Raw genomic sequence first — 21,738 nt, 5'->3', positions numbered from 1 at the left:
AATACTTCGGTGAGCCTGTACAGCTTCCGTTTCAGTTTTCTACGTATACTAAAAATTATTCAATTAACTTCGGCAAATAATAACGAATAATATCCTTTCTAGTAATAATATCCGTTCTACCAACGATAAATACCGATCGATCGATCCTGCACGTTTACTCAGATTCATATTTAACGAATTACAAATTACCAAAGAAATGGCAGTCGTTCGTCTGTATCGATAATTCTGTACACTTTGTTCCACTTCACAACAGAACGAAATATACTACATCATAACGCTTAAATTTTGCGAAATATTACATCAAATTTGCGTACTTTTCCTATAACAAAGTTGTCCGAATCATCGCTGAACGTTTTTTTAGTCCACGAGACTCGTCGTATTTTATTTAATCATCCTAAACGATTCACTGAAACACGGGTCACCGATGACCACTAACGGTGGCAACCAACGTATTGTTCGAAACAGGTTCTACATCACGCCGATTCGTCCAATGAGACGCGATCGCTGTCGATTCGCGAAGGTCTCGTTCGAGCTTCGCACCCTTGGGCCTCAACACGACCTCAACTTCTAGGCTCTCCCGGCATACTTTTACCGTAACCCTGATCGCGATATTCCATTCCGGCTTACCTCAACACTCTATCTGCTCGGTCTAGATCAGTCAGCTGGATTGAAACGATTCGAACGTCTTGCCCCTTTATTGTCCTTGTGGATCGCGCTGTGTCCCCGATAAATTGTCACGAAACTGTACGCCACATCCACGTTTAACGGTGTAATCTAATATTTCATTTATTTTCTCTCGCTTTTTTTCCTTTGTTCTTTTCGTCGATTTCGTTTCCATTCGACGATCAATCTATTGATTTATGATTTTATAGAGGATGTATGATAAATGGTTTGTACATAAATATAGATCAAAAAGTCAGGTTTCTATTTCGAAGAGCAAAAGACGAGTAAAGGTAGGATTTGATCTCGTCAGGTTATCGGATTATTATGGAATAAAATATTTCTGTAATTATACTGATTTGATTTCTACTGAACTGGTATATTGACGTGGAGAATAAGAGAACTGAAATAGACCTCGAAGGAAATAAATTGACAGCGCGATAACGCGATAATTCATGAAATGGGACCAATTTTAGTTCGCGAGACATTAGAACGCAGTTAAAATATTGAAATATGAATTTAAAATTTTATTTCAATTATTGACAAAATTTCTTAGGTGTGTGCATTGGCGTTAGGTTTCTTAGATATCGCAAGTTCCATGGAAATTAGTAGAAAATGTCGAAACGAAAGATTCTCTTATATTTATTCTCTTCCTTTTTCTATACTATAGATATACATACTTATTCCAAAATTTCTTAAGTGTGTGCATTGGCGTTAGGTTTCTTAGATATCGCAAGTTCCATAGAAATTAGTAGAAAATGTCGAAACGAAAGATTCTCTTATATTTATTCTCTTCCTTTTTCTATACTATAGATATACATATTTATTCCAAAATTTCTTAGGTGTGTGCATTGGCGTTAGGTTTCTTAGATATCGCAAGTTCCATAGAAATTAGTAGAAAATATCGAAACGAAAAATTCTTTTATATTTATTTTTTTCCTTCTTCTATACTATAGATATATATAGCGCATTGGCATTAGGTTTCTTAGATATCGCAAGTTCCATAGAAATTAGTAGGAAATATCGAAACGAAAGATTCTCTTATATTTATTCTCTTCCTTCTTCTATGCTATAGATATACATAGTGCATTAGCGTTAGGTTTCTTAGATATCGCAAGTTCCATAGAAATTAGTAGAGAATATCGAAACGAAAGATTCTCTTATATTTATTCTCTTCCTTCCTCTATACTATAGATATACATATTTATTCCAAAATTTCTTAAGTATGTGCATTGGCGTTAGGTTTCTTAGATATCGCAAGTTCCATAGAAATTAGTAGGAAATATCGAAACGAAAGATTCTCTTATATTTATTCTCTTCCTTCTTTTATACTATAGATATACATATTTATTTCTTTATGTTCATCGGAAAAACAAATTATCTTCCTGTCAATGAAACATCTTTTTCTTTCAACCTAGAAAAAACGACGAGAAAAAGAAGAGAAATGAAAAAAAAGAAGAGCATGACATCGTCGTTTATACATACATTTGTATATACAATATATTTATGTCTTCTAAATCGGTATACGTGATGTTGAAAACAGCGGCGACGAAGGAGCGTCGGGACGCTGGCGTTTTCTGCGCAGATTGCTCAACGACACTCTCGGATCAGGTTCGATCGGGTGTCAAGGTCACGTCGTCGCTTATTTTTACATCTAAATTTCGAGAACTCGAGAACTCCAGGCTTGACGATAAGGGACAGAGTCTCGAGACTCTGACTTTCGTCTTTCGCTCTGTTCTGTCATCTCTTTTTATTGTATGGCTTCATTGTGTCTAGTAGATCGATCATCTCGAGAGTTCATAGAATATTCACTATATTTTATGGCGAATACATGTATGTATGTATATATGTACATGTCTTCGTGATAATCTATGTAAATGTAGTCGTTTTTTTCATTGTAAATATCCTTATCTCGATCGAATAATCCTTGTTTCATTGAAAGTGTTGGTAATATTTTCATTTTTATATGGGAAAATAACACTTTAAAAGTATTAGAGTGATTTTATCTAAATTTTTTCTCAAAAATTTCTAAGAAGAAAAAATCCGAAATTTCGAGAGGAGACAAAAATCGTTTAACAACAGAAAGTCTTTCAGCAACAAAGAAAAGACAAAAATCCTTTCAAGAAAGAACTCTGGAAATTCCTTAAAAAATCCCTGAATGAAATCCCAAAATTTCCAAACAGTCTCTAACGTTAATATTCTGACCAGAGATTTGATTATTAGCGGTTTAACATTCTTAATTAATAATATCTTGTTTCGTGGACTGGCTGTAAGTTAATGTCGTACTTTGTAAAACTAGTCAAAAGAAAAAAAAATGCATTAAATCTCTATACGTTCGTATAATATTTTATATATTTTTGTATATTTGTGGAAATATGAAAATTGTCCTTATTTCAAAGACACTAATGTTACCTGTAACAATGATTATCACAAATTATTAGAAATATGATTAATTTGGCAAGACACAAGCAAATTATTGCAAGTAAGTAACACGAAACTCGATACGGTGAAACTACAAACGATTAAGTGGAAACGGATCGTCTTTGATCAGACATACTTTCCAACCGCGCAGACTTATGACTGTTATGAATATAACACTGAAACGTAGATGATTTTTGCGCGAAGTAATTTTACCAAACGAGAGCTTGTCTTTCTCTAGAACGACAGAAATAAAGAACCGAGTGAAATCTTTCTAATGAAGCGAACTCGACAGCAAAGCGGAAGAAACGAACAGAGCTGTTCCGTCGTCGAAAGCTACAACGTCCTCGATTATAAACGAGAATCGATATACGTTTTTAGTAAACGCGGTTGATTTATTGGCTCAGATTTAAAGTTACATAAAAGATATCGTACTGATAAGAAGCGAGTTCTGAAGATACTCCATTTCGCTTCTTCTATGTTCTACTTTTATTGATCTTTATTTTTTAATCGAAATTCAAACGATTGATCTTTAAAACTGATTTAGACAATTTGTAAAAAACAAGGTACATAGCTAAGCAATTAAATAATAACGTAAATTTCAATACTAAACTGGAACGAAATGATACCGGTTATCATAAATTTGGCTTTTTTATGAATTATTTATAAATATTAATTTCTGTACAATAAATAGATACCCAATTCAGTCTACGATAAATAGTACGGCTTAATTCGCTGAAATAATCAACATCAATGTACACGTAACAATTACTATTAATATTTCATAAGAATACAATAGTTCCGTGACAATAATATCGTTAAATAATATCCTTAAAAATTCGTTATCTTATAAAATATTCAACAGAAAGTCGTAATACGAGAAACATGAAAAAATATACGCAGCATTGATCTCGTTTTCGTCCCCATTGACTTTGAATCCTGTCCATTTGCGGCCCCCATTCTTCGGCAATTGCATCAGGCAAGTATAGGGTGGAGAATAAAATCCGTAACTCGGTAAGGAGATTTATTTCAGCCAACTGATCCTACGTAGTAGCGGATGATAAACGACCCGTGTCACCGGTAACTTGGACAGCCTGAATTTATTATCTCGGATCAGAGAAAGAGAGAGAGAGAGGGAAATAGAGAAGGGAAAGAAAGTATAGCGTCTCCCTTCTACTTTTCCGGGAAAATGACGGTAGGCAGGTGTCATTAATCGACGAGAGAACGCGGAAGACGCGTACAATCGTCTTATCGCGCCACGTATCGAACATAGAGAAAATAAATGACAAAGGGTCCGATGTTTGCTGACTTTTGTTCTTCCCTTGTGGATCTTCGATACGGTCGACCTTCTTTCGGTTGTTGTAGAGATTTCCTCAACTTTCTCAACTACCAATATTTTTATGTTACGCAATATTAGATCGAGGATCGGCGGAATTAAGGATCGAATTTTTGTTAAGAGATTCCTAATTGTTTGCAATGGTATACAGATTTTCCCAGCCATCGAATTCATATTTTTATTTATTTCACGTGAACACAACTAAGAAGGCAAAGACTAAATAGAAATTTGTTACGGTAAATGTTATATCAACCGCTTTTATTTCAGCATCCTTTTTATTCTTTGTACATATAAAATTTACATAAATACATAAACATCCGCTGGCGAGTTATAATCTTAGGAACTGAAAGGACGAGGTGCGTGGAGAATTTATTCTTATGGCCATAAAATCCAACGAGAACGGGACGATATCAAGCGAAAATAGACACGGAAGTTCCTCTTTGAGATTTCATCCCCTTTCCAAGAAGTGGCTACGATGGAAAAATATGGGGAAGCGGATGGCCAGGAACGATACTATTGAAACCGAATAGGGAGGGTGGAATCAAGGGATGTAAGTGTTCTAGGGTGGCAGAATATATTCTGGTTGCTGTTGCGTCCAATAAATATCCAAAATGGTGTCACGAATTGCTCTGTAATCGCAGATGTAAATTACAACGATCTGCAATTTTTTGCACGCAATTGAATCATTAATATTAATAATAAAATTCAACAAACCACAAATTACCAGGTATCAGCGTCGATTAATTCCCTTGCGTAATACCAACGAATTTGCTTCATTATAATACGATCATACTGCATACGCTGTATCATATTGCATGGAAATCATTGAAAACACGTTTCCCTAAGGTAGCTATTTATTCTCCGCCAATTCTTAGATTTTCTCGTTTTCCACTTGCAACAGGGATCTCTTCTTCTATTCGAAGAAAATAATTCAAACGGAAGAGCACTAGTAATTCATTGATTAATATAAAACTTTTGTTACATAAATTCTGCACAAAAATAGACTGCGTTCTCGCAGTGTACGTTTCTACCGAATTTCGTAATTACAGCGGACTAAAATATTAAAAGATAAAACAGAAAGATAGAAATGAAAGAAGATGCAAAGGAAGCGGAGTTATCGAAAAGCAACTCAATCGTCCCTTTATTCGCTGTGACGAGGGCAGGCACAGGAGCAACAACGCGTGAACGGTTGTATCGGTCGTATCGGAGTGTCAGGGTGCGCGCGTGCCTCGCCGGGTAGGCGTACGCTCGTAAATCCTCCCTTCGACGAGGGGTAGAAAGATCCGGGCAAGGTTGCTTTCTCGCGCGGGTCGTGACCTTGCCACGTGGAGGCTCGTGCACGAGCCACGGTGGGAGGCCTCGAAGGACGAGGGAACGTTCACCCGGAAGAACGTCACGGGCCTAATAAAGGGGAGCGTCGATCTCTCCGACACCCTTCGATCATGGCCATCCATCCACGGGCTCGCGAATGTAAAGAAAAAAAAAAGAAAGAAGAGAGAGAGAACGAGAGCTAAGAGCAATGGTAAACCCTGGATAATCTCGTCGAAATTGTACGTCGCCGAAAAAAAGCAGTTGTGGTGCGTAGGTAAGTAAGCTGTTAAGAGGAAGTACGATAAGAAAACGTAACAAACAGAATGATCCGAGAGTCAAGAGTTTGTAAATTTGATTTCACTGATTGAAATTGTATTGCCCGAAGGGACTTGAGATTTTCCTTCGCACGTTTTTAATTACAGGTTTTACGACCCGTTAAGTATTGCTAAGCTGTGAACGATGTTTACGGGAGATTAAAATGTACAAGAACGATGCGCCTAACACGCGAAGTATGTGAAACGTTGGAAGTTTTATAAGCTTCGTTTCGAGGAAATTCTTCGCTGTTTCTTTTTTCCACGTACCAAATTAGGTTTCATAAATCCATTTCCCATATGTCGTATACTAATCATCAGACACCGGAAATTAATTTTGAAATATGTAGTTTTGGGGGAATGATATTTACCTCGTAAAGCGTGTAAATATAGCTCACCAATTACTCACATAAAACGGTCACTTGACTACTCACATAAGAAAAACGAGATTCGTTGCTCCATAAAAAGAAATAATTTCATCCGGTCATGTCAATTCGATGCTTGAAATTTTTATGCTTGTCAGATTTATTTGCGAATAAGATTATTTTCAAACTTTTGTGAAATGGAGCTAGTAATTATTAGTGGCAGTTTAAGAAGACCACTGTGATTTTGTCTGTCGCAAATTTCTTATAATAGGATTAGGATATTTATTAAAATATAACGTTGAAGGATAAAGGACAGCATGGTCACATACGATTGACGATGTTACTATATTAAAAGACGTATTTACTTTAACGTATGTTGTGCAAGGACTTCTTTTAAGGGAAAATTACAAGGAAAATCGATGTGACGCTTCGATAACGTTCCTCCACGGACGAATCCCCTGATTCCTGTTGGTCGAGTCGTATTAAATCAACAACCAAGAAAATCGTTTCCAGTCGAGAAAAAAGATCGTTCAAGCGCTAAAGGAGATGAAAACTTCGAATAAGTTACGTTCATAAATTTCAGATTTTTGTTGGAGGGTAGTTCATACGAAAACATTTGAAAATTATGAAATTTGTTTTACATACCGCATAATAGCATGATTTATCTCAATAAATCCTAACTGTAATCTAAGTTATTAAAGTGCGATTGGTACGCAGAAGCTCGACAAAGGTTCCAAAAACGCGCAACGACAGAAATATGATTTAATATAAATTTCACGTGATAATAATCCAAACTTTTACAAATTTATTTAAAAAATGACACAGTAGTATAATTTGTTTCGATAAATTCTGTTAACTGCTTGTGAGTTAAAATATTAAACTATCATACGGTTTTACACAGGAGCCTGAACAAGTATCACGAACGTACGACGATAGAAAGGTAATTTAATATAAATTTTTATATAAAATTCCTTGCTTCGAGCTCGTAAACCGTACTACGCCTATTTGCTTTCACAAATAGTATCAATGCCGCGTATAATCTCGATTTTCTATCAGCCTTCGCGTACTATTGCACACACGAGTTGGGTTCGTGAATGACGATAAGAAATTCTCTTTTGATCCAATTTATCCAGCTAAACGTTGCACCGATATATTACTGTTATTTCAGTATAGCACTATTAAATCTCTCCCCAGTGACTTTCTTTACAGCTATTTAAGTTGCAGTAATTATCGTTCTTAACTTTCGTAAGTCGTACACTTAGCACTCGTTTCGTTATAACTTGTCGCGATTCGAACAGTTACACTGTTGAATTTACACTGAACTGTGTACACACTGTATTATTACACTGTACTATGTTTGACTGTGACTAAAAGTAGGTTTAGTTCGAAAGAAGATTAAGTGTTATACATATAGCATTCCTTATTTCTAAACTGTGAATGTGTATGGTAATTCATATTTTAGTGGATATAAGTAAAAAAAAAATATGGATCTTAAGCAAAAATTTCTTTCATTCGGAAAATAGATCGAACATTGTTACACTATACTACTACATTTATATCTGTACATTTAACTATGAACGTTTGTATTTTTCTTCGGTTTTTACTAAGCCAATTTAAACCTCTGCGAAAAGGTCACTTAGACTAACTGGAAATTTATTTACGGTATAATTAATATAAGGTAAGGTAATTAATTTATTTACGTAGTGCGTTAGACTAATTGGTAATTTATTTACGAGTCGATATTTGATATGAAAGGTAATAAGATGAAAATACTTTGGTGAGATTATATTACATAAAGATGTAAATTAGAAATAAGGTAACAATTAGATCAGGGAATAAGAATAGGTAAAAATTTTCAAATGAAAATAGGTAGAAATTTTCAAATGTACCACGAGATACATTACCGTGATTATATTCTAATACGTAATTCTGTGATCTCAGCTATAGCCATGTAAATGAATGTCCTTGGTAGCGATTTCTTTGCTCGGCAACTGCCTACGTTGCTGTCTGCTCGAGAGTCCTTTTTGTGAAACCCTTTTCTCTCGTCTCCTTTCTACACCCCATCTAATAAACTCGTTTTGGTTTCGTGACAGAACTTCTAAGGATATTTTTTTCGTAGTTCGCTGTAACTTTTATCAATTTTTGTTCTAAAAGTAGAAAATAAATTTCAAAAGAATTCGTAAGAGATCGATTGGAAATAAACGTTTAAAGACATATCTTCGAAGAAGGACGACTGGGAACGAATTTAAAAAAGAAATTTCTCTGTTTCCTTCAATAAATAATAAAATACAACAACAGCAAAATTTGATGTCGGAATTTATTACAGAGTGGTGGTATTTCTCTACTAAAAAATGTAGCAAAAGATATAGAAGACAATTTTGAATTCATCGAGAAGTGATTCCTCGTAATCCGAGAATTATCACGGATTAACAAAATAGCATCGCGTTATCATCGATTGACGTCTATTCGATTTTTTGATTATTGGATTTTCAAAGAATGCTAGCTGAAACATTTGAACGAGAGAGAAGCACGATATCGTCAATTTCTGTCGATTTTCTGACTTTTATGTCATCTAGTAGCTAACAGAGATACTTCACCATCGGGCAGCTAAAAACGAGAATAACCTGTCAAGTTCAAAATACAAGGCTTTTAAAAATATGTGATAAATCCGCGAGATTTTTCTTGAAAGCTAGCGACTAAAGTTACAGCAATGTTTATAAAATATCTGAGAGTGGCAAATATACATATTTAATTGAAAATCAGAATAAAAATGTAGGCCCCACGAAATGGGATTTTCTGAATATAGCATAATTAATTTTTAAATTGCTCCCTTTTAAAAGAGCAAAAAACGTGGTTTACTTGATTCTTTCTTTTTTATCTTTATCGAACTTTTAGCAATTAAATTTTTAATTATCACAAGACACTTATACAAGCTACTTAACAAATAACAACTTTATCTTTTTGTACAAAGATATCTGTTCTTTTGTACAAAGATATCGAATGGGAAAACCAAGATAGAAAAAGAGAAGAAATTGTTACGAAATACCCAGATAAGCCAGCAGAAAGACTTGTATTAAAAACAATAAAAATCATCCGACTACAAAGGACAACGAACAAAGCGCGAAATAGAAAAGAACTGAAAAGGAAGATGAAACTAGGAGAAGGATAAAAATTATTGTAAAATATTCGGACACGTTGTCGATAAAGAAAGAAAAATCCATTCATTCAGCCTTTTCACGAGAAACCTCTACGATTAAAATCATCCGCCTACAGAAATCGACGAACGAAGAGCAAAAAAGAAAAGAAGCGAAATAAAGGCGAAGGTGGAGGAAGAATAAAAATTATTACAAAACACCCAGACAAGTTATCTAAAGAGAAAGAGAAATCTGTTCTTTCGCGATCACGTTAAAAGGCGAACAAAACCAAACAAACGAACAAGACGAAAACAAAAATAAACAACGGAAGCAGGAGGCATAAAAAAGCAAAGGAATAAAAATAAAAAATGAATATTGCAGTGAAAAATCACGTGCATCAACGTTTCTCGTCGCTCGTCGTTCCACCGCGAGTTAGCGAGGCAGAAGAAACGAACAAAAAGAAAAGCAAGAAAGGAGGGAAAGATAGCGAGACAGCGACAAAAAGGGGGTTGGAGAGGGAAGGCGGGAGGGAAGATAGAAAAAGCAAGGGGGAGGACAAAGTGTCTCGCACTTGCATCCCGTAGGAGGCGCGGTTTGCGCTCGAAGCGGAAAGAGCGGACGATGCAAAGTCTCATTGAGATCCACATCCGCCGCCTCGTTGTCTCGCGCATTGATAAGGGGGGAGGGTTTCTCTCGCGCAAGGGGGGATGCTCTGACCGTTCTCGAATGTGTCTGCGACCTCGCTCGGACCTTGAACGCGCTCCTTAAGCCGAGCAGAGCCGGCCGCTTTTATTAAGCCAGATTCACACGTCGACCCTACTGTTTGAACAGTCTGGACGCTACAGGAACGAGTTTATGGTGGGTTAACCTCGCAATTTTCGACCGGTATGACGCAAGATTTTTTTTAACATATCTAGTCTGCCACATTGACCTTTTTTCTCGTAGATTTTCAGATAAAAGTAACAATAGCCATCCGGTGTGAACATCCCGTTCTGAATCAAATTACAACTTCTTTTTGGCGTGTCGCGGAATTTTAGAAATTAGTTTATGCGTCAGATGAAAAAGGGTGAAAACAGCTGGGTTAATGCTTTTTGATAAGAAACATCGAGCTGCTTCGATGAACGCGTTAGAAAATGTACGAGGCCATCTGAAAAGACGAATTCGATCTTCGCAGGACTGATCGACGTTAATAACGTCGTTAATAAAATGTATCCACGAGGCTATTCACTCTACTTTTATTTGGAAGATTTTTTAACGAGAGCAATAGCGTTGATGTAGACCAAGATATTAATATCAAACGACTCACTCCGAATACATATGTATTTCAACATAATTATTAATATAAATAATTTATAGGGTTGAAGGATGCGAGAAGAATATAGACTGCAGAATGAACTTTGACTTATGTTCTGAAAGAACTTTAACGGTAGGTGTAATAATTCTTAATCCGTAAATGTTTATGCAAATTCAAATTTTTAAGAGCACTAAACTAAAGAAATGAAAGAAACAAAGGTTTCTTCGCTCACTAAATATCGTTAACTACACTTCAGATATAAAGAAGCTAAACAGTACACTGTACTTAAAAAACAGAAAAATTTAATCTGCATAAAGAACACTTTTTCTCGTTTCACAATAGTAAACGAATAAAGTGGTTTGTCCACGATTAAGAGACGCATGAATCGAGCTTAAAACGCTCAGTCAGCGGTTAAAATAGGGAGGAGGAGGGCTGGATACCGGACGAATCGTGGTGTGTGCGTCCATGAGGACGTCCTGGAGGCTAAATCCCAGTCTGGGAATGTAGTGCGTTTGCCCAGGGACAGCAGCACACACGGCCAAGAGTGGCAGTCAAGGGTGGCCTCGAGTCGGCTACGTCCGCTGGAACGACTCCTTTGAGAAGACAATGCCCGACATCGGTCCGGCCGATAATTGAATTCCGAGTATGAACGAGCTTCATGTGCAGCTTTATACCGTTTCTCGCGGCTCTCGATCTCCCCTTTCGACGCCGTGGACCGAGACACGATCGAATGGACAATTACGTTCGTCCGCCTTCGATCGATTCAAACGCGATGATACGTACTGCGTGTCTTCGAAGAACCCGAAAGACGAGCAACAGAAATGAGAAAATCTTCGATCGTATGTAAGGCTGAATTTTCTCTTTTCTTTTTAAGTGTCTTGAAATACTATCCTATCTCTGTTCAGAATCTGAATCCGATGTATTAATTACATTCGTAAAAGGAAACTAGTTAACGACGGACAAAGAATGAAAAGAAATTGCAAAATAAAACATTTCAGGATAATTTACAAGTATCCTGTTGAAAGGATACATCTGCAATTATATTAGGTTGTCTGAAAAATGTCTTTCTTCCGCAAACGTGTTTTTTACAATAATGCAGCTTCGTGCAAAGGTGAAATCAAGTCTGTGAAATGTCACGGTGTTTATCTCAACAGAACAAAATGTACGTAATTCGACAAAATAATATAAAACAAAAAACCTTGTGCGTCTATTATTTCCTCATTATTTCCTCAGCGAAAGAAACTTTTCGAACAACTTAATACTTTGTACGTTATATCTCTTTTTTATTAGAATTTTTGCAGCTTCATAAATGTTGCACGAGGCTTACGTTGTATAGGAAAATTAGTCCTGATAGTACAAGGTGCGTGTAGAAATATTATCAAAAATTAGTCCGACGGAGAATTTGTTGCGTGTAACGAAGAGTGGTGAATTGAACTTTGCAGATTTGTTAAAACCCATTTTCATTTCACAGGACTTCTGAGTTACTATTGGACGGATAAAAACAAATCCTAGTTTGAAAGTAATATACGTAACAACCGAAATTAAAGTGGCACTGCGCAACAAGCAGCAACGTTCCATCTAAACCTAGAATTAAATAAATGTCATTTGCAACTTAGTTTGTCATTCTACTCATTTCTATTCCCATCCAATTTCGAACAAGCCACCTATTACCCAGCGTCTCGTATGATACTCCAAAATCTAAATTAGCCATTGCTGCACGATATTACCTCATCCATGAGGATTACGAAAGATGTTGGTACGACGTATGTATTTACTACGACGTTCACACACTGATCAGTTAGGCCTAAGCATGTTAAATGTCGTATCACTTAGTAGCACTTTCATAGCAGTGCAAAAGTTCAGTGCCATGAAAATGAAATGAATCTGATAAAAAGATATTCTTCGATGGAAAATGAAGCTGATGTACAGCGAATAGGAAAAATTTAAAAGTTGAAACACGATGAATTTTGGCAACTTTTACGCTAAAAGTTTGTGCTAAAAGTTGCATAAAATCGTGTATTCTGTGGCATGTAGTATATTTATCGATTACTCTTGTTAAATATAAATTCGTATCATAGAATTACGTTTCTTTACATACCTCCATGTGTTTACGATAGAAGATAAAAGGAAGCTTAACATTAATACACTATGAATCTTCCGCATTCTTCGGCTATTATAACTTTAATACTAAAAGTTTTTTATATTATTGGTAACAGTCGTATTGCATGTATTATATATAATATCCCGTGTATATATGTACGTCATATTTATTCGTTGCTCTTAAATATATTGAAGTAACTACTTCAAGAAAAATTCTACATCTTTATTTACGTATATCCATGACCTGGAGACTGCTATTACGCAAAACTATTCTAAATAAGGAGCGGTGCATATTATTGTATCCTTGGATATACAGTATGTTTTGGGATGCAAGGTCTAGGAACGAAGGAACTAATAAACAGATTTCTATTTATGTTCCCTGTAGCCTCTAGCCCAAGATATAAGGTTAACTTTTTTGGTAATGTCATTTTGCTATAAAAATATGAACGTGCTCCTTATCATTCCATGTATTGTAACACTAAGAGAGTAAGGATCTGCATCAGCATATACTTATACATTATACTTATACCTTCAATTATTTCAATATACTTTTCTATTACAAATTCATCCAGTCGTTCTTCAATCGGTGAACCTCAACCCCAACAGAATACAAAGCTATCCTGTAATTATATTATGGTGTCTTTGTACGCATCTGATTCTACAAATTTTCTTCCGCTCGCTGTAAGTACTAATACCATTCTTGTAACTATTATGCAAAATATAATTGCACAAACAACGGCAAGAATGAAAGAAAGGAACGTACCAGGTGATGAAGTAAAATAAATAAAAAGCTAAGAGAAGAGATCAAGCGGAACAAAGGTGAAAACGAGGCGACGCACCCGGATAATTCCGTCGTTACGAGTTCTGACGTTCGTTCCACCCACGACCTTCTCGTCCCGTGGCAATCAGAGCAGTTTGAAAGCGGGGGTGCGCGTGCTTTAATACCAGTAGATGCACTCTGTGCTCGTATAATGCAACGTTAGGTAGGCGGGGTTAGGAAAACGGCCAGAGGGGGAAAAAGAGGATAGGTGGAAAGTGCAGGAAGCAAGGGGCAAAGTTAGCGATAGGACACGAAGAGGTGAGATAGGTTGCGTGGCAACCGACGCCCACGAAGTGCCACGTGCCGTGACCCGCTATGGGAATTCGCTGCTAGTTAGTATCATTGCCCCGTTCCATTCCTCGAGGAATCCTACACCAACCCTGTCCCTTTACTGTGCTTCGAAACCCCGGCCAATTATGCAACACAGCTCGCGCAACGATTAATCCTTGTGATTCACCCCGTGTTTACTACCGGTTTTCAACTGTTAAACAGGTTTATTGGTTTCTTCTTCCTTTTTCCATTTTATTCCGTTTCCTCTTCTTGCCTTTTATTTTTGGCTGCAGCACACTGCGGCTATTTATGCAAATTCATAATTTTATGATGAACGAATGATAGAGATACAAAGTATTAAAAAGTGGAGCAGCTAAAAGTAAATGGTAATTGTTTTGCTTATTAAATAGCGTAGATGTAATTGCAATATTTCATAGAAGCCTGGAACAAAAATAATGCGGATATTGTAATCCATGTCACCGAGTTCAATTGCTGGGCTAATAAGGTGAAATGAATAAAATAAGCTGATACTGCTAAAAATATTTAATATAGAGGTAAACTGCGAATATTTATTATTTACGTAAATTCGTATTTTTATGAATAGAATTCAAAAGGTGGAACACCGGTGGATAATAATTCTTTTGTTTCTTAAATGTTGTAAATATGGTTACAATATTTCGCTTACATGTATCGAGCGTTTCTTTTTTTTTTTCTAGTAGGCAACGCCTGTTTCTGAAATGTATTGAAATATTCAGGGGTGATATTGCACGGCACTAAAAACTAAGTTGCAAGAAAACGGGCACTTAAGGAGTAACGTCGCCTGCGTAAAATATTTCCGAATTTCGAATTCACAAATGTGTCTTGTAACTTCAGGGCGAGAAACGAGCTACGTGATACGAGGACATTTTTAAAACGACGCTTAAATCATTTTAAGAGCATGACTTCAATTTTAAATCCTGTTTCAGAAAAAGAAGAAGATAATGGAACAATTAATAAACGATACTTTGTTTTCCTGGACGGTGAAAATCGAGAAGAAAATTCTCCTTTTAACTGGTGTACTTTCTGCATCTTATGAAATCGATTCTATTATCATTTCTTAACAAATCGTTCCCAATAATCCTCTTTGTTTTTCCCGGCTTGAGAATAAATAAATAATTTTAATGCTATGTACCATGATTTTAACTTAACAAATACGATTTGGAGATGATGACGTTAGAAATTGCCAGGCATAAAGGAAAAATACAAAATCGATGCTTTATGACAGAGAAATTAAAGTGGAAGTAATTTTTATTCCATATAAAAAATATCTATAACATGTAGAAATTTAGTTAATGCGTTTACACTACGAGAATTTAGCGATCATAAATTTTCCTAAAAATTTCCACAACGTTCTCTTAAATATCATTTTTCTTTTTAATATATTAAGCTATCAAACAACTTTCATCGAATATTGTGTACCAGAAAACGGTCCCGAAATAAAAGTGTCTTTCCTTTGGATTAACAAATTTCCAATTCTCCCATTATTTCCTCGAATACTTTATATATTACCAATCGCTTATTATGTAAATGAAAACTTCTACAGTTTCAAACCAGAAGAGACCACTATTTTCATAGAAGCAAAAACTTGAAAAGGGAGGAAAAGGTGGATTTTTCAGGATAAGGAATAAACGCATAAATGATAGACAAGATATTCTGTATAATTCACCAGACAATGTTTATTCAGACGACCTCACAACTCCCAAGCGTACAAAACGACGTGCTCACTGGGCAATATGCGGGGCTGCGTTTGTATTCTTGCAATTGTAATACAGTACACTTTCGGTATGTTCATTTTTTCCGTACAATGTTTTTTTCTTATTTTTTATTCATTCCACCATTCAATATTATCGTTTATTATTATTATTATGATTTTTTTTTACGTTTTCTCTTCATCCCTATATCTTTGTTGTTTTGCGCTCTGTCTTGCACTGTTTCTCTTTCGCTCTTTCTCTCTCTCTCTCTCTCTCATATCAAGTTTCCACCAAGAAACAACAGCTGCTTGCATCCTCCTTTTCTTAATGGATAGAGAAATATATCATACTTTATGTATCGTTTACTATAATAATCATTATGTGTAGTTTATGCATAACAAGTATTACGAATATCAACGCTAGTTCGCTTGCGGGGACATATCCAGGGTATTGAGGACAAGGATTGTGAGAGAACTCGTTGGGAAACTTGGACATGGAAAGGACAATTATACTTGGACGAACTGGGGGATTTGCTGAAGAGACGATAGCGATTCGATCTGTGGATAATAGCTTGAGATACGGAAAAATCGCAGCCAGTGTGCACGTAAATGTACGCTTGACACGGCTACGACGATACGGATGGACAACTGTTCACATGGCTGGATTGCTCTCTAAGCGGGGACTGGCTAATATGCTGCAGGAAGGAAACAAGGGGATGTTCGTTTCGTAGAGGTTATCGATAGGTGACAGCAAGAAGGATTCAAGGGTCAAAAAACGAGTCAAGGGAGCGTGGTGTACGTGTATGTTCGTGTGTGTTATGTGTGTTGCGCTTTGTGATACACAGCGTAAAAAGGGGAGGGAATGACTTTGTCCTCGAGTACAATAAATACACAGAGTGGTTTCACTACGAAGCTTCTTCAAGGTTCTGTGTAAACGTGTGTGAATTTGTCTGCGTGTGTGGATCGAGGGGATTCGAACGGTGCTGCGCTCAAAAAAAGTAGCGAGACAACGGTTTTTATGCGTGCCCATCGAACAATTCTTTTTTTTTTCGCGTCACTTTTTGCCCTACCATTTTTCATCCTATCACTTCCTTCCTCTTTCTTATTCTTTTTTTACTCGCGTGTATGATGTTACCGGTTATCGTTTCTCTTTCTCGCGTTGTTCTTCGTGTTTCGAGCTGACCTATGCGTTTTTTTCTTTGCTCCGTGTCTATACGCGTGTGTATATATGTTTTATGTGGTTTTGTTACATCAAAGCGTGTGTTTCTTCGTGTATTTTCTCTAGGTTGTTGTTGTTGCTGCGTTTTTCTCGCCACGATTCACTGTTTTACATTCCGTTATGGTTTTTTTTTTCATTGTGTTCTATGCCTTATCTCTCTCCTGCACCGATATGATACTTCTCGGTGTCAACTGTACTACGGGGGGCATTAGGGGGGTGGGGCGGGCGTCTCAACAACACGTCGGGGGCGACCCGCCGCGTATATAACTTCGCACTGTATGTTTTTTCATTTCTTTTACACGCTTGTTCGCTCTATATTTTCCCCTACATATTTCTTTCTCGCTCTCGCTTTCTTTCCTTTCTCACCGAGCATTTCGTTTTTCTCGAAAAAAAAAAAAAAAGCAAAAAACTCGTCCACTCGCGCCTTTCTAGGACTTAGCCTTACGAATCTACTATTTACACTGCGCCGTTGTTACTTTGTATGGTTTCTTTAACGCCGAATTACTACACCACGCGACTTCACTTTCCTCCGTATTTCTTTTCGCTTCTTTCTTTCCTCTCGTCGTTTTCTATCTTTCTTTGTCACTCTTCGTATTCTCTGACTCTCTACTTCTTGCTCACGCACACACACGCATCTCACACGCTCTCCTATCGTCATACGCGTTCTCCGCCTCTCCTCTCCGTCTCTCTGTAAACGTGTCTTTTCTATGGCTCTATTTATTCCTGTATATATTTATCTGTCTATGTATTTTCTTTAATCCATCACTATCTTGCAACGACACGCGACACCACGTGCGAGCACGCTCCGTCGCATGTCTTTTTTTTCTTGTCCCATATCTCTTTCTTCCCGTTTTTTTTTTTTCTCGCGGGGTGAACAACACGACAGTTTAGATACTTTCTCGCAAGTTGCTTCGCGATAAGGAGAAACAACTCGACGCGACCCGAATTCTGAAGTTGACATCGGAAGTTAAAGAGAGATGGTTGATTTAAAACTCGTTTATCCGATGGAGACGAGAGGCACGATACGTTTTACGGCTTATAAAGGTACTACGTACGGTTGATTGCAAACTCTGGAGGCCGCGACGGGCCGGGTCAGTCTCATATACATGTTCTGAATGAAACATCGTCTTTTTTTTTTCATTTTCTACTATTTAAAACCATTTTAAAATGCGCGCTTTCCCGTCTGAAGACACACAGTCACTCGATCTAAAAAGCCGTTTGTTTTTACCTTTTCCTTCTTTCTTTCCTCGGTTTTTTTTCGCTTCAACGTTCCTCCTTCTATACATATATCTTTTATCCGCGTCTTCGTGTTTTTACGTTTTTTATTATACTTTTGTTGCGATTTTTGCCCCGACTCACTTGCACAAGCACGCTCACGTTCCATTCGTTCGTTTCTGTTGCTCTTATTATCGCTTGTTTTTTTTTTTTGTGTTTGTTCCTGGTCGATTTCATGCACGCATACTCTTTCTCTCTCTCCCTTGCGCTCTCTGTTTCTCTCTTTCTCTCACATTCGTACGCTCGTCTTTTTTTTCTTTCCCTACGCGCACATACACAAGATGATAACGTTTCTTTTTTACGATTATTATACCTTACACATGTTACAATAATATTAATTACTTGTAATAATATTCAATAATTATAGTAGAGTAGATGATCGATGAATGAGGTGGAGTACTGTACAGGATGCGCGATTTCCATGATTATCACATGTAAGATAGATTACTCAATTTTTTCTGTAATATTCAATCCTCCTCTCCTTCTTCCACTTCTTTTCCTCACCTTTACTGCTCCCTTTTTCTTCTTCTTGTTTCCTTTATTATAAAGGGGCATCGACACACTATCTCTCAAGATCGTCTAGACCAGATAGCTCTCCTTGTTTGCTGTTCTCACAGTTTTGTCGATAAGTTGGTAAGGTGTAGGTAGATGGGTAGGTAAGCTTCCGTTTTTAGGTATACAGATGAATCCCAAAGAAGCATGCAACTCTCCGTGTTTCCCCGGTTCCCGGTGGCAACGCACCTCGAGATATCACTTTCTCGAGTGTGCTTCGTGACTCGATCCTCCCATCATCGTCCACGGTCCATGGATCGCGACACGTACTGCCGGAGAGCGCGGAAACAAAGAAAACAGACAGCGTCCTCCCATGCACTTTGCACTCCCAAATTCGTTCTCCGTCTTCCTGATCGCGTAGACACGCCTATTACATTATTTATCAAGTGTCCGCGAAACTGGTTTAGAATGTTTCGCGTTTTGCCACCGTATTCTCCCTTTCCGTGTGTCTCGCGCAATTCATTTTTCTTTTTTTTTTTTAATTCGATAGTTTAATAGTTTAAATTAATAAATTATTTGGTTTATCACGCGCTGCTGAGCGTCCTGGCACTTTTCCATGGTTCGTGTCTCGGGAGGGGAGCGGCGCATGGCGCGCGCGACACCAACTATACACCACCATTGTTGTACCAAAAAAAAAGAATTCGTCGCGACGAAACACACCGTCCATCCGTGACGTCGCTTCGTTTAATAGGTGGGTTGCGCTGCTCCGTAAACGCCGTAACTGCGTTGTCGCGGGACTTGGCTGGTAGAGTGTGGAGGAGGGGGACAAACAACGACCCGTCATCCATCACGAACAACAAGACACGTTCATACGACCCCATGAGACCACTACGCTTCGAGAGACAACGCCTTGCACGGGCCTACCAACGGCCTGGGCGACGGGGACGGTGATTTCTTCGACAAATTCAACGGTTGTTGGCTGTCCGCGATGTCCACCTGTAGTTCCATCATGTTGCTCGGGCAGCCGGACAGGACGAGCGTCGCTGCCGTACTCGAGGCAGGCCGTGGACTCGTGCTCGTACTACTCGTCGCCGCCACGGATAGGTACCTTGGCGACGAGGCCGGCGAGTTCCCGACCATGAGGTAGTCCGAGGAAGACTGTTGCTGTTGCTGTTGTTGCTGCAGCTGCCGAGCGCCCGTCGTCGTTGTAATGACGGACGTAGCGGGCCATCTGGTTGTCGAGTAGCTGCTGGTAGCGCACTGTAACAGCCCTTGAGATCCTTGGGGTGAACGGGCGGTGATCGTGGTCGTGGAGGCGCACTGCTCCGCCGGCGAGGGCGATGCAGTTGGCGACCTGGGACTCGCCTCTCCGCGCATGATATAGTTGTGAATGATGTCCGTGCGTTTCAGTTGCTCGGCCGTCATTCGTGGACCCTCCATCAGGCTTCTGGCTAGCGTCGAGTGCGTGCTGCTCAATAGACTGGCCGTTTGAGGACATTGAGCTTGTACTTGATTCGACGGACTTCGAGCCGGTGGCGAGGTTAGGTGAAGATGAAGCTGCGACTGCGTGTGCTGCACGATCACTGCTGGCTCAGCTTCTGCACTATCTTTCTGGCGTAGCGCGCGGAACTTTTTGTGAGGCTTGTACGCCTCGTCCATCAGAGAATTAGTATCGTACAACGGAGGTGCCTGAAGTACTCGTTTCAGCACGGGCATGTCTTCAACTTCTTTGTCCTCGGAACGGGGACTGGAGCAGACGGAGGTCGGTGCACTACTGGCACTGCTGCTTGCTGGTTTGTCTGGCTTTTCAGTGCCTGATTCGATACCGCTGTCGCTTGGAGAGTCTAGCTTACGGAATCGTGGACACTGAGGTGGCTGAGGCGTTTTCGAGAGAGAAGCACGATGTAGTTCATCGTCGCCGGAACTCGTACTTCCTGAATTCGCTCGTCGACGATGAGGACAGAGACCGCCAGCTAGGGTAGCAGCTAAAAGAGGAGCGCTGGACGCGTGGTGACCACTTGGAGGAGCCACATGAGGGTACTCCGTTATAGAAGCGACTTCCGCGCTTTCGGTACTCGACACGCTACCTAGGGGACTCTTTACGGCCTCGTCTAGAGTTACATCCGAGGCTGAACCCCAAGATGCAGGTGGTTCCTCCTCCATGGGCCAATGTTGTTGCTGCGGTTGCTGAGCGTTGATCACGTGCTGTGTTTGCTGTTGCTGTTGCTGGTGCTGTTGTTGAGCTTGCATTTGCTGTTGTTGCTCGGTCATTTTAAAGGCCAATAATTTCTCCGAGTGAAGAGTGTTCAGAGTTCTCAAATCTGGGATCTTTTTCAGCAGTTCTCTCAAGATATCCGGATGCTGAGGATGGTTCTGTGCCAGGACAGTTTGAAGAGCGTTCCGTAGTTTATTGTGCATGCGCTCGACCAGCTCTGTGTTGCGTAATCCTGGTCTATCCGCGGCGATCACTACTACCGAACAGAACAGTCCCAGCTCCGCGTCCGATAGCCGCAAGGAGTTCACCCTCTCAGCGAAATCGAACATCGAGTCCATGAGAAATCGAGCGTTACTGCTATTATGGATCGATTCCCGTTTGAGCACCTGTCCATTTAGACAGATCATGCTGTTCGTTTGAGCATCGAACATGCAGGCCAGCCGTACTAACAACACTTCGAACACGCCGGCCTTCAACAGCGTGACCTGGTCGTCCTGTGCCAGTAGGCTAAAGCCAGGAATGCGTTTCGCGAACTCCACCACACCACGTATCGCCGGTGAGAACCTCTTCGAGAAGTCTTGCAACAATTCTTGCTGCCCAGTCAACGGTTGAGGATTGGGGTTTAGGGGGCATGCCTGCAACCGTGAACAAATACCGATTCTAGATTAGAGTCTCGTAAATTATTATACGTATAGAAAAGTCGTAAGTGTCTCGAGCACGATTGGAAAAAGCTTAACTTCCTCGTTCAGTCGAGGACGACTGGTTCGATTTCCGCGTAGCATGGACTGT

The 21,738-nt window shown here is 38.9% G+C and overlaps 2 protein-coding genes and 1 long non-coding RNA gene across 7 annotated transcripts in view; 1 reads left to right on the top strand and 2 right to left on the bottom strand.

Annotated features, from left to right (window-relative positions):
* LOC132907269 (uncharacterized) overlaps positions 1-21,738 on the top strand; it is a 241,955-nt gene that overhangs the window by 175,446 nt on the left and 44,771 nt on the right. The gene's annotated exons all lie outside the window — the stretch shown is intronic.
* The window catches only part of LOC132907266 (large ribosomal subunit protein eL32), a 258,415-nt gene that overhangs the window by 211,493 nt on the left and 25,184 nt on the right, over positions 1-21,738 (bottom strand). The gene's annotated exons all lie outside the window — the stretch shown is intronic.
* Positions 15,710-21,738, bottom strand: part of LOC132907241 (nuclear hormone receptor E75) — a 216,708-nt gene continuing 210,679 nt past the window's right edge. For all 5 annotated transcript variants that reach the window (XM_060960137.1, XM_060960138.1, XM_060960139.1 and 2 more), the window contains one exon: positions 15,710-21,584. In XM_060960137.1, coding sequence (XP_060816120.1) covers positions 19,623-21,584 — 1,962 coding nt within the window. In that variant the 3' untranslated portion in view covers positions 15,710-19,622. The remainder of the gene's footprint in view (positions 21,585-21,738) is intronic.

The sequence above is a fragment of the Bombus pascuorum genome, chromosome 5, assembly GCF_905332965.1.
Source record: "Bombus pascuorum chromosome 5, iyBomPasc1.1, whole genome shotgun sequence".
NCBI classification, from domain to species: Eukaryota; Metazoa; Arthropoda; class Insecta; order Hymenoptera; family Apidae; genus Bombus; species Bombus pascuorum.
The sequence above is the reverse complement of the archived record's forward strand: the minus strand, read 5'-3'. Positions and strand labels throughout refer to the sequence as shown.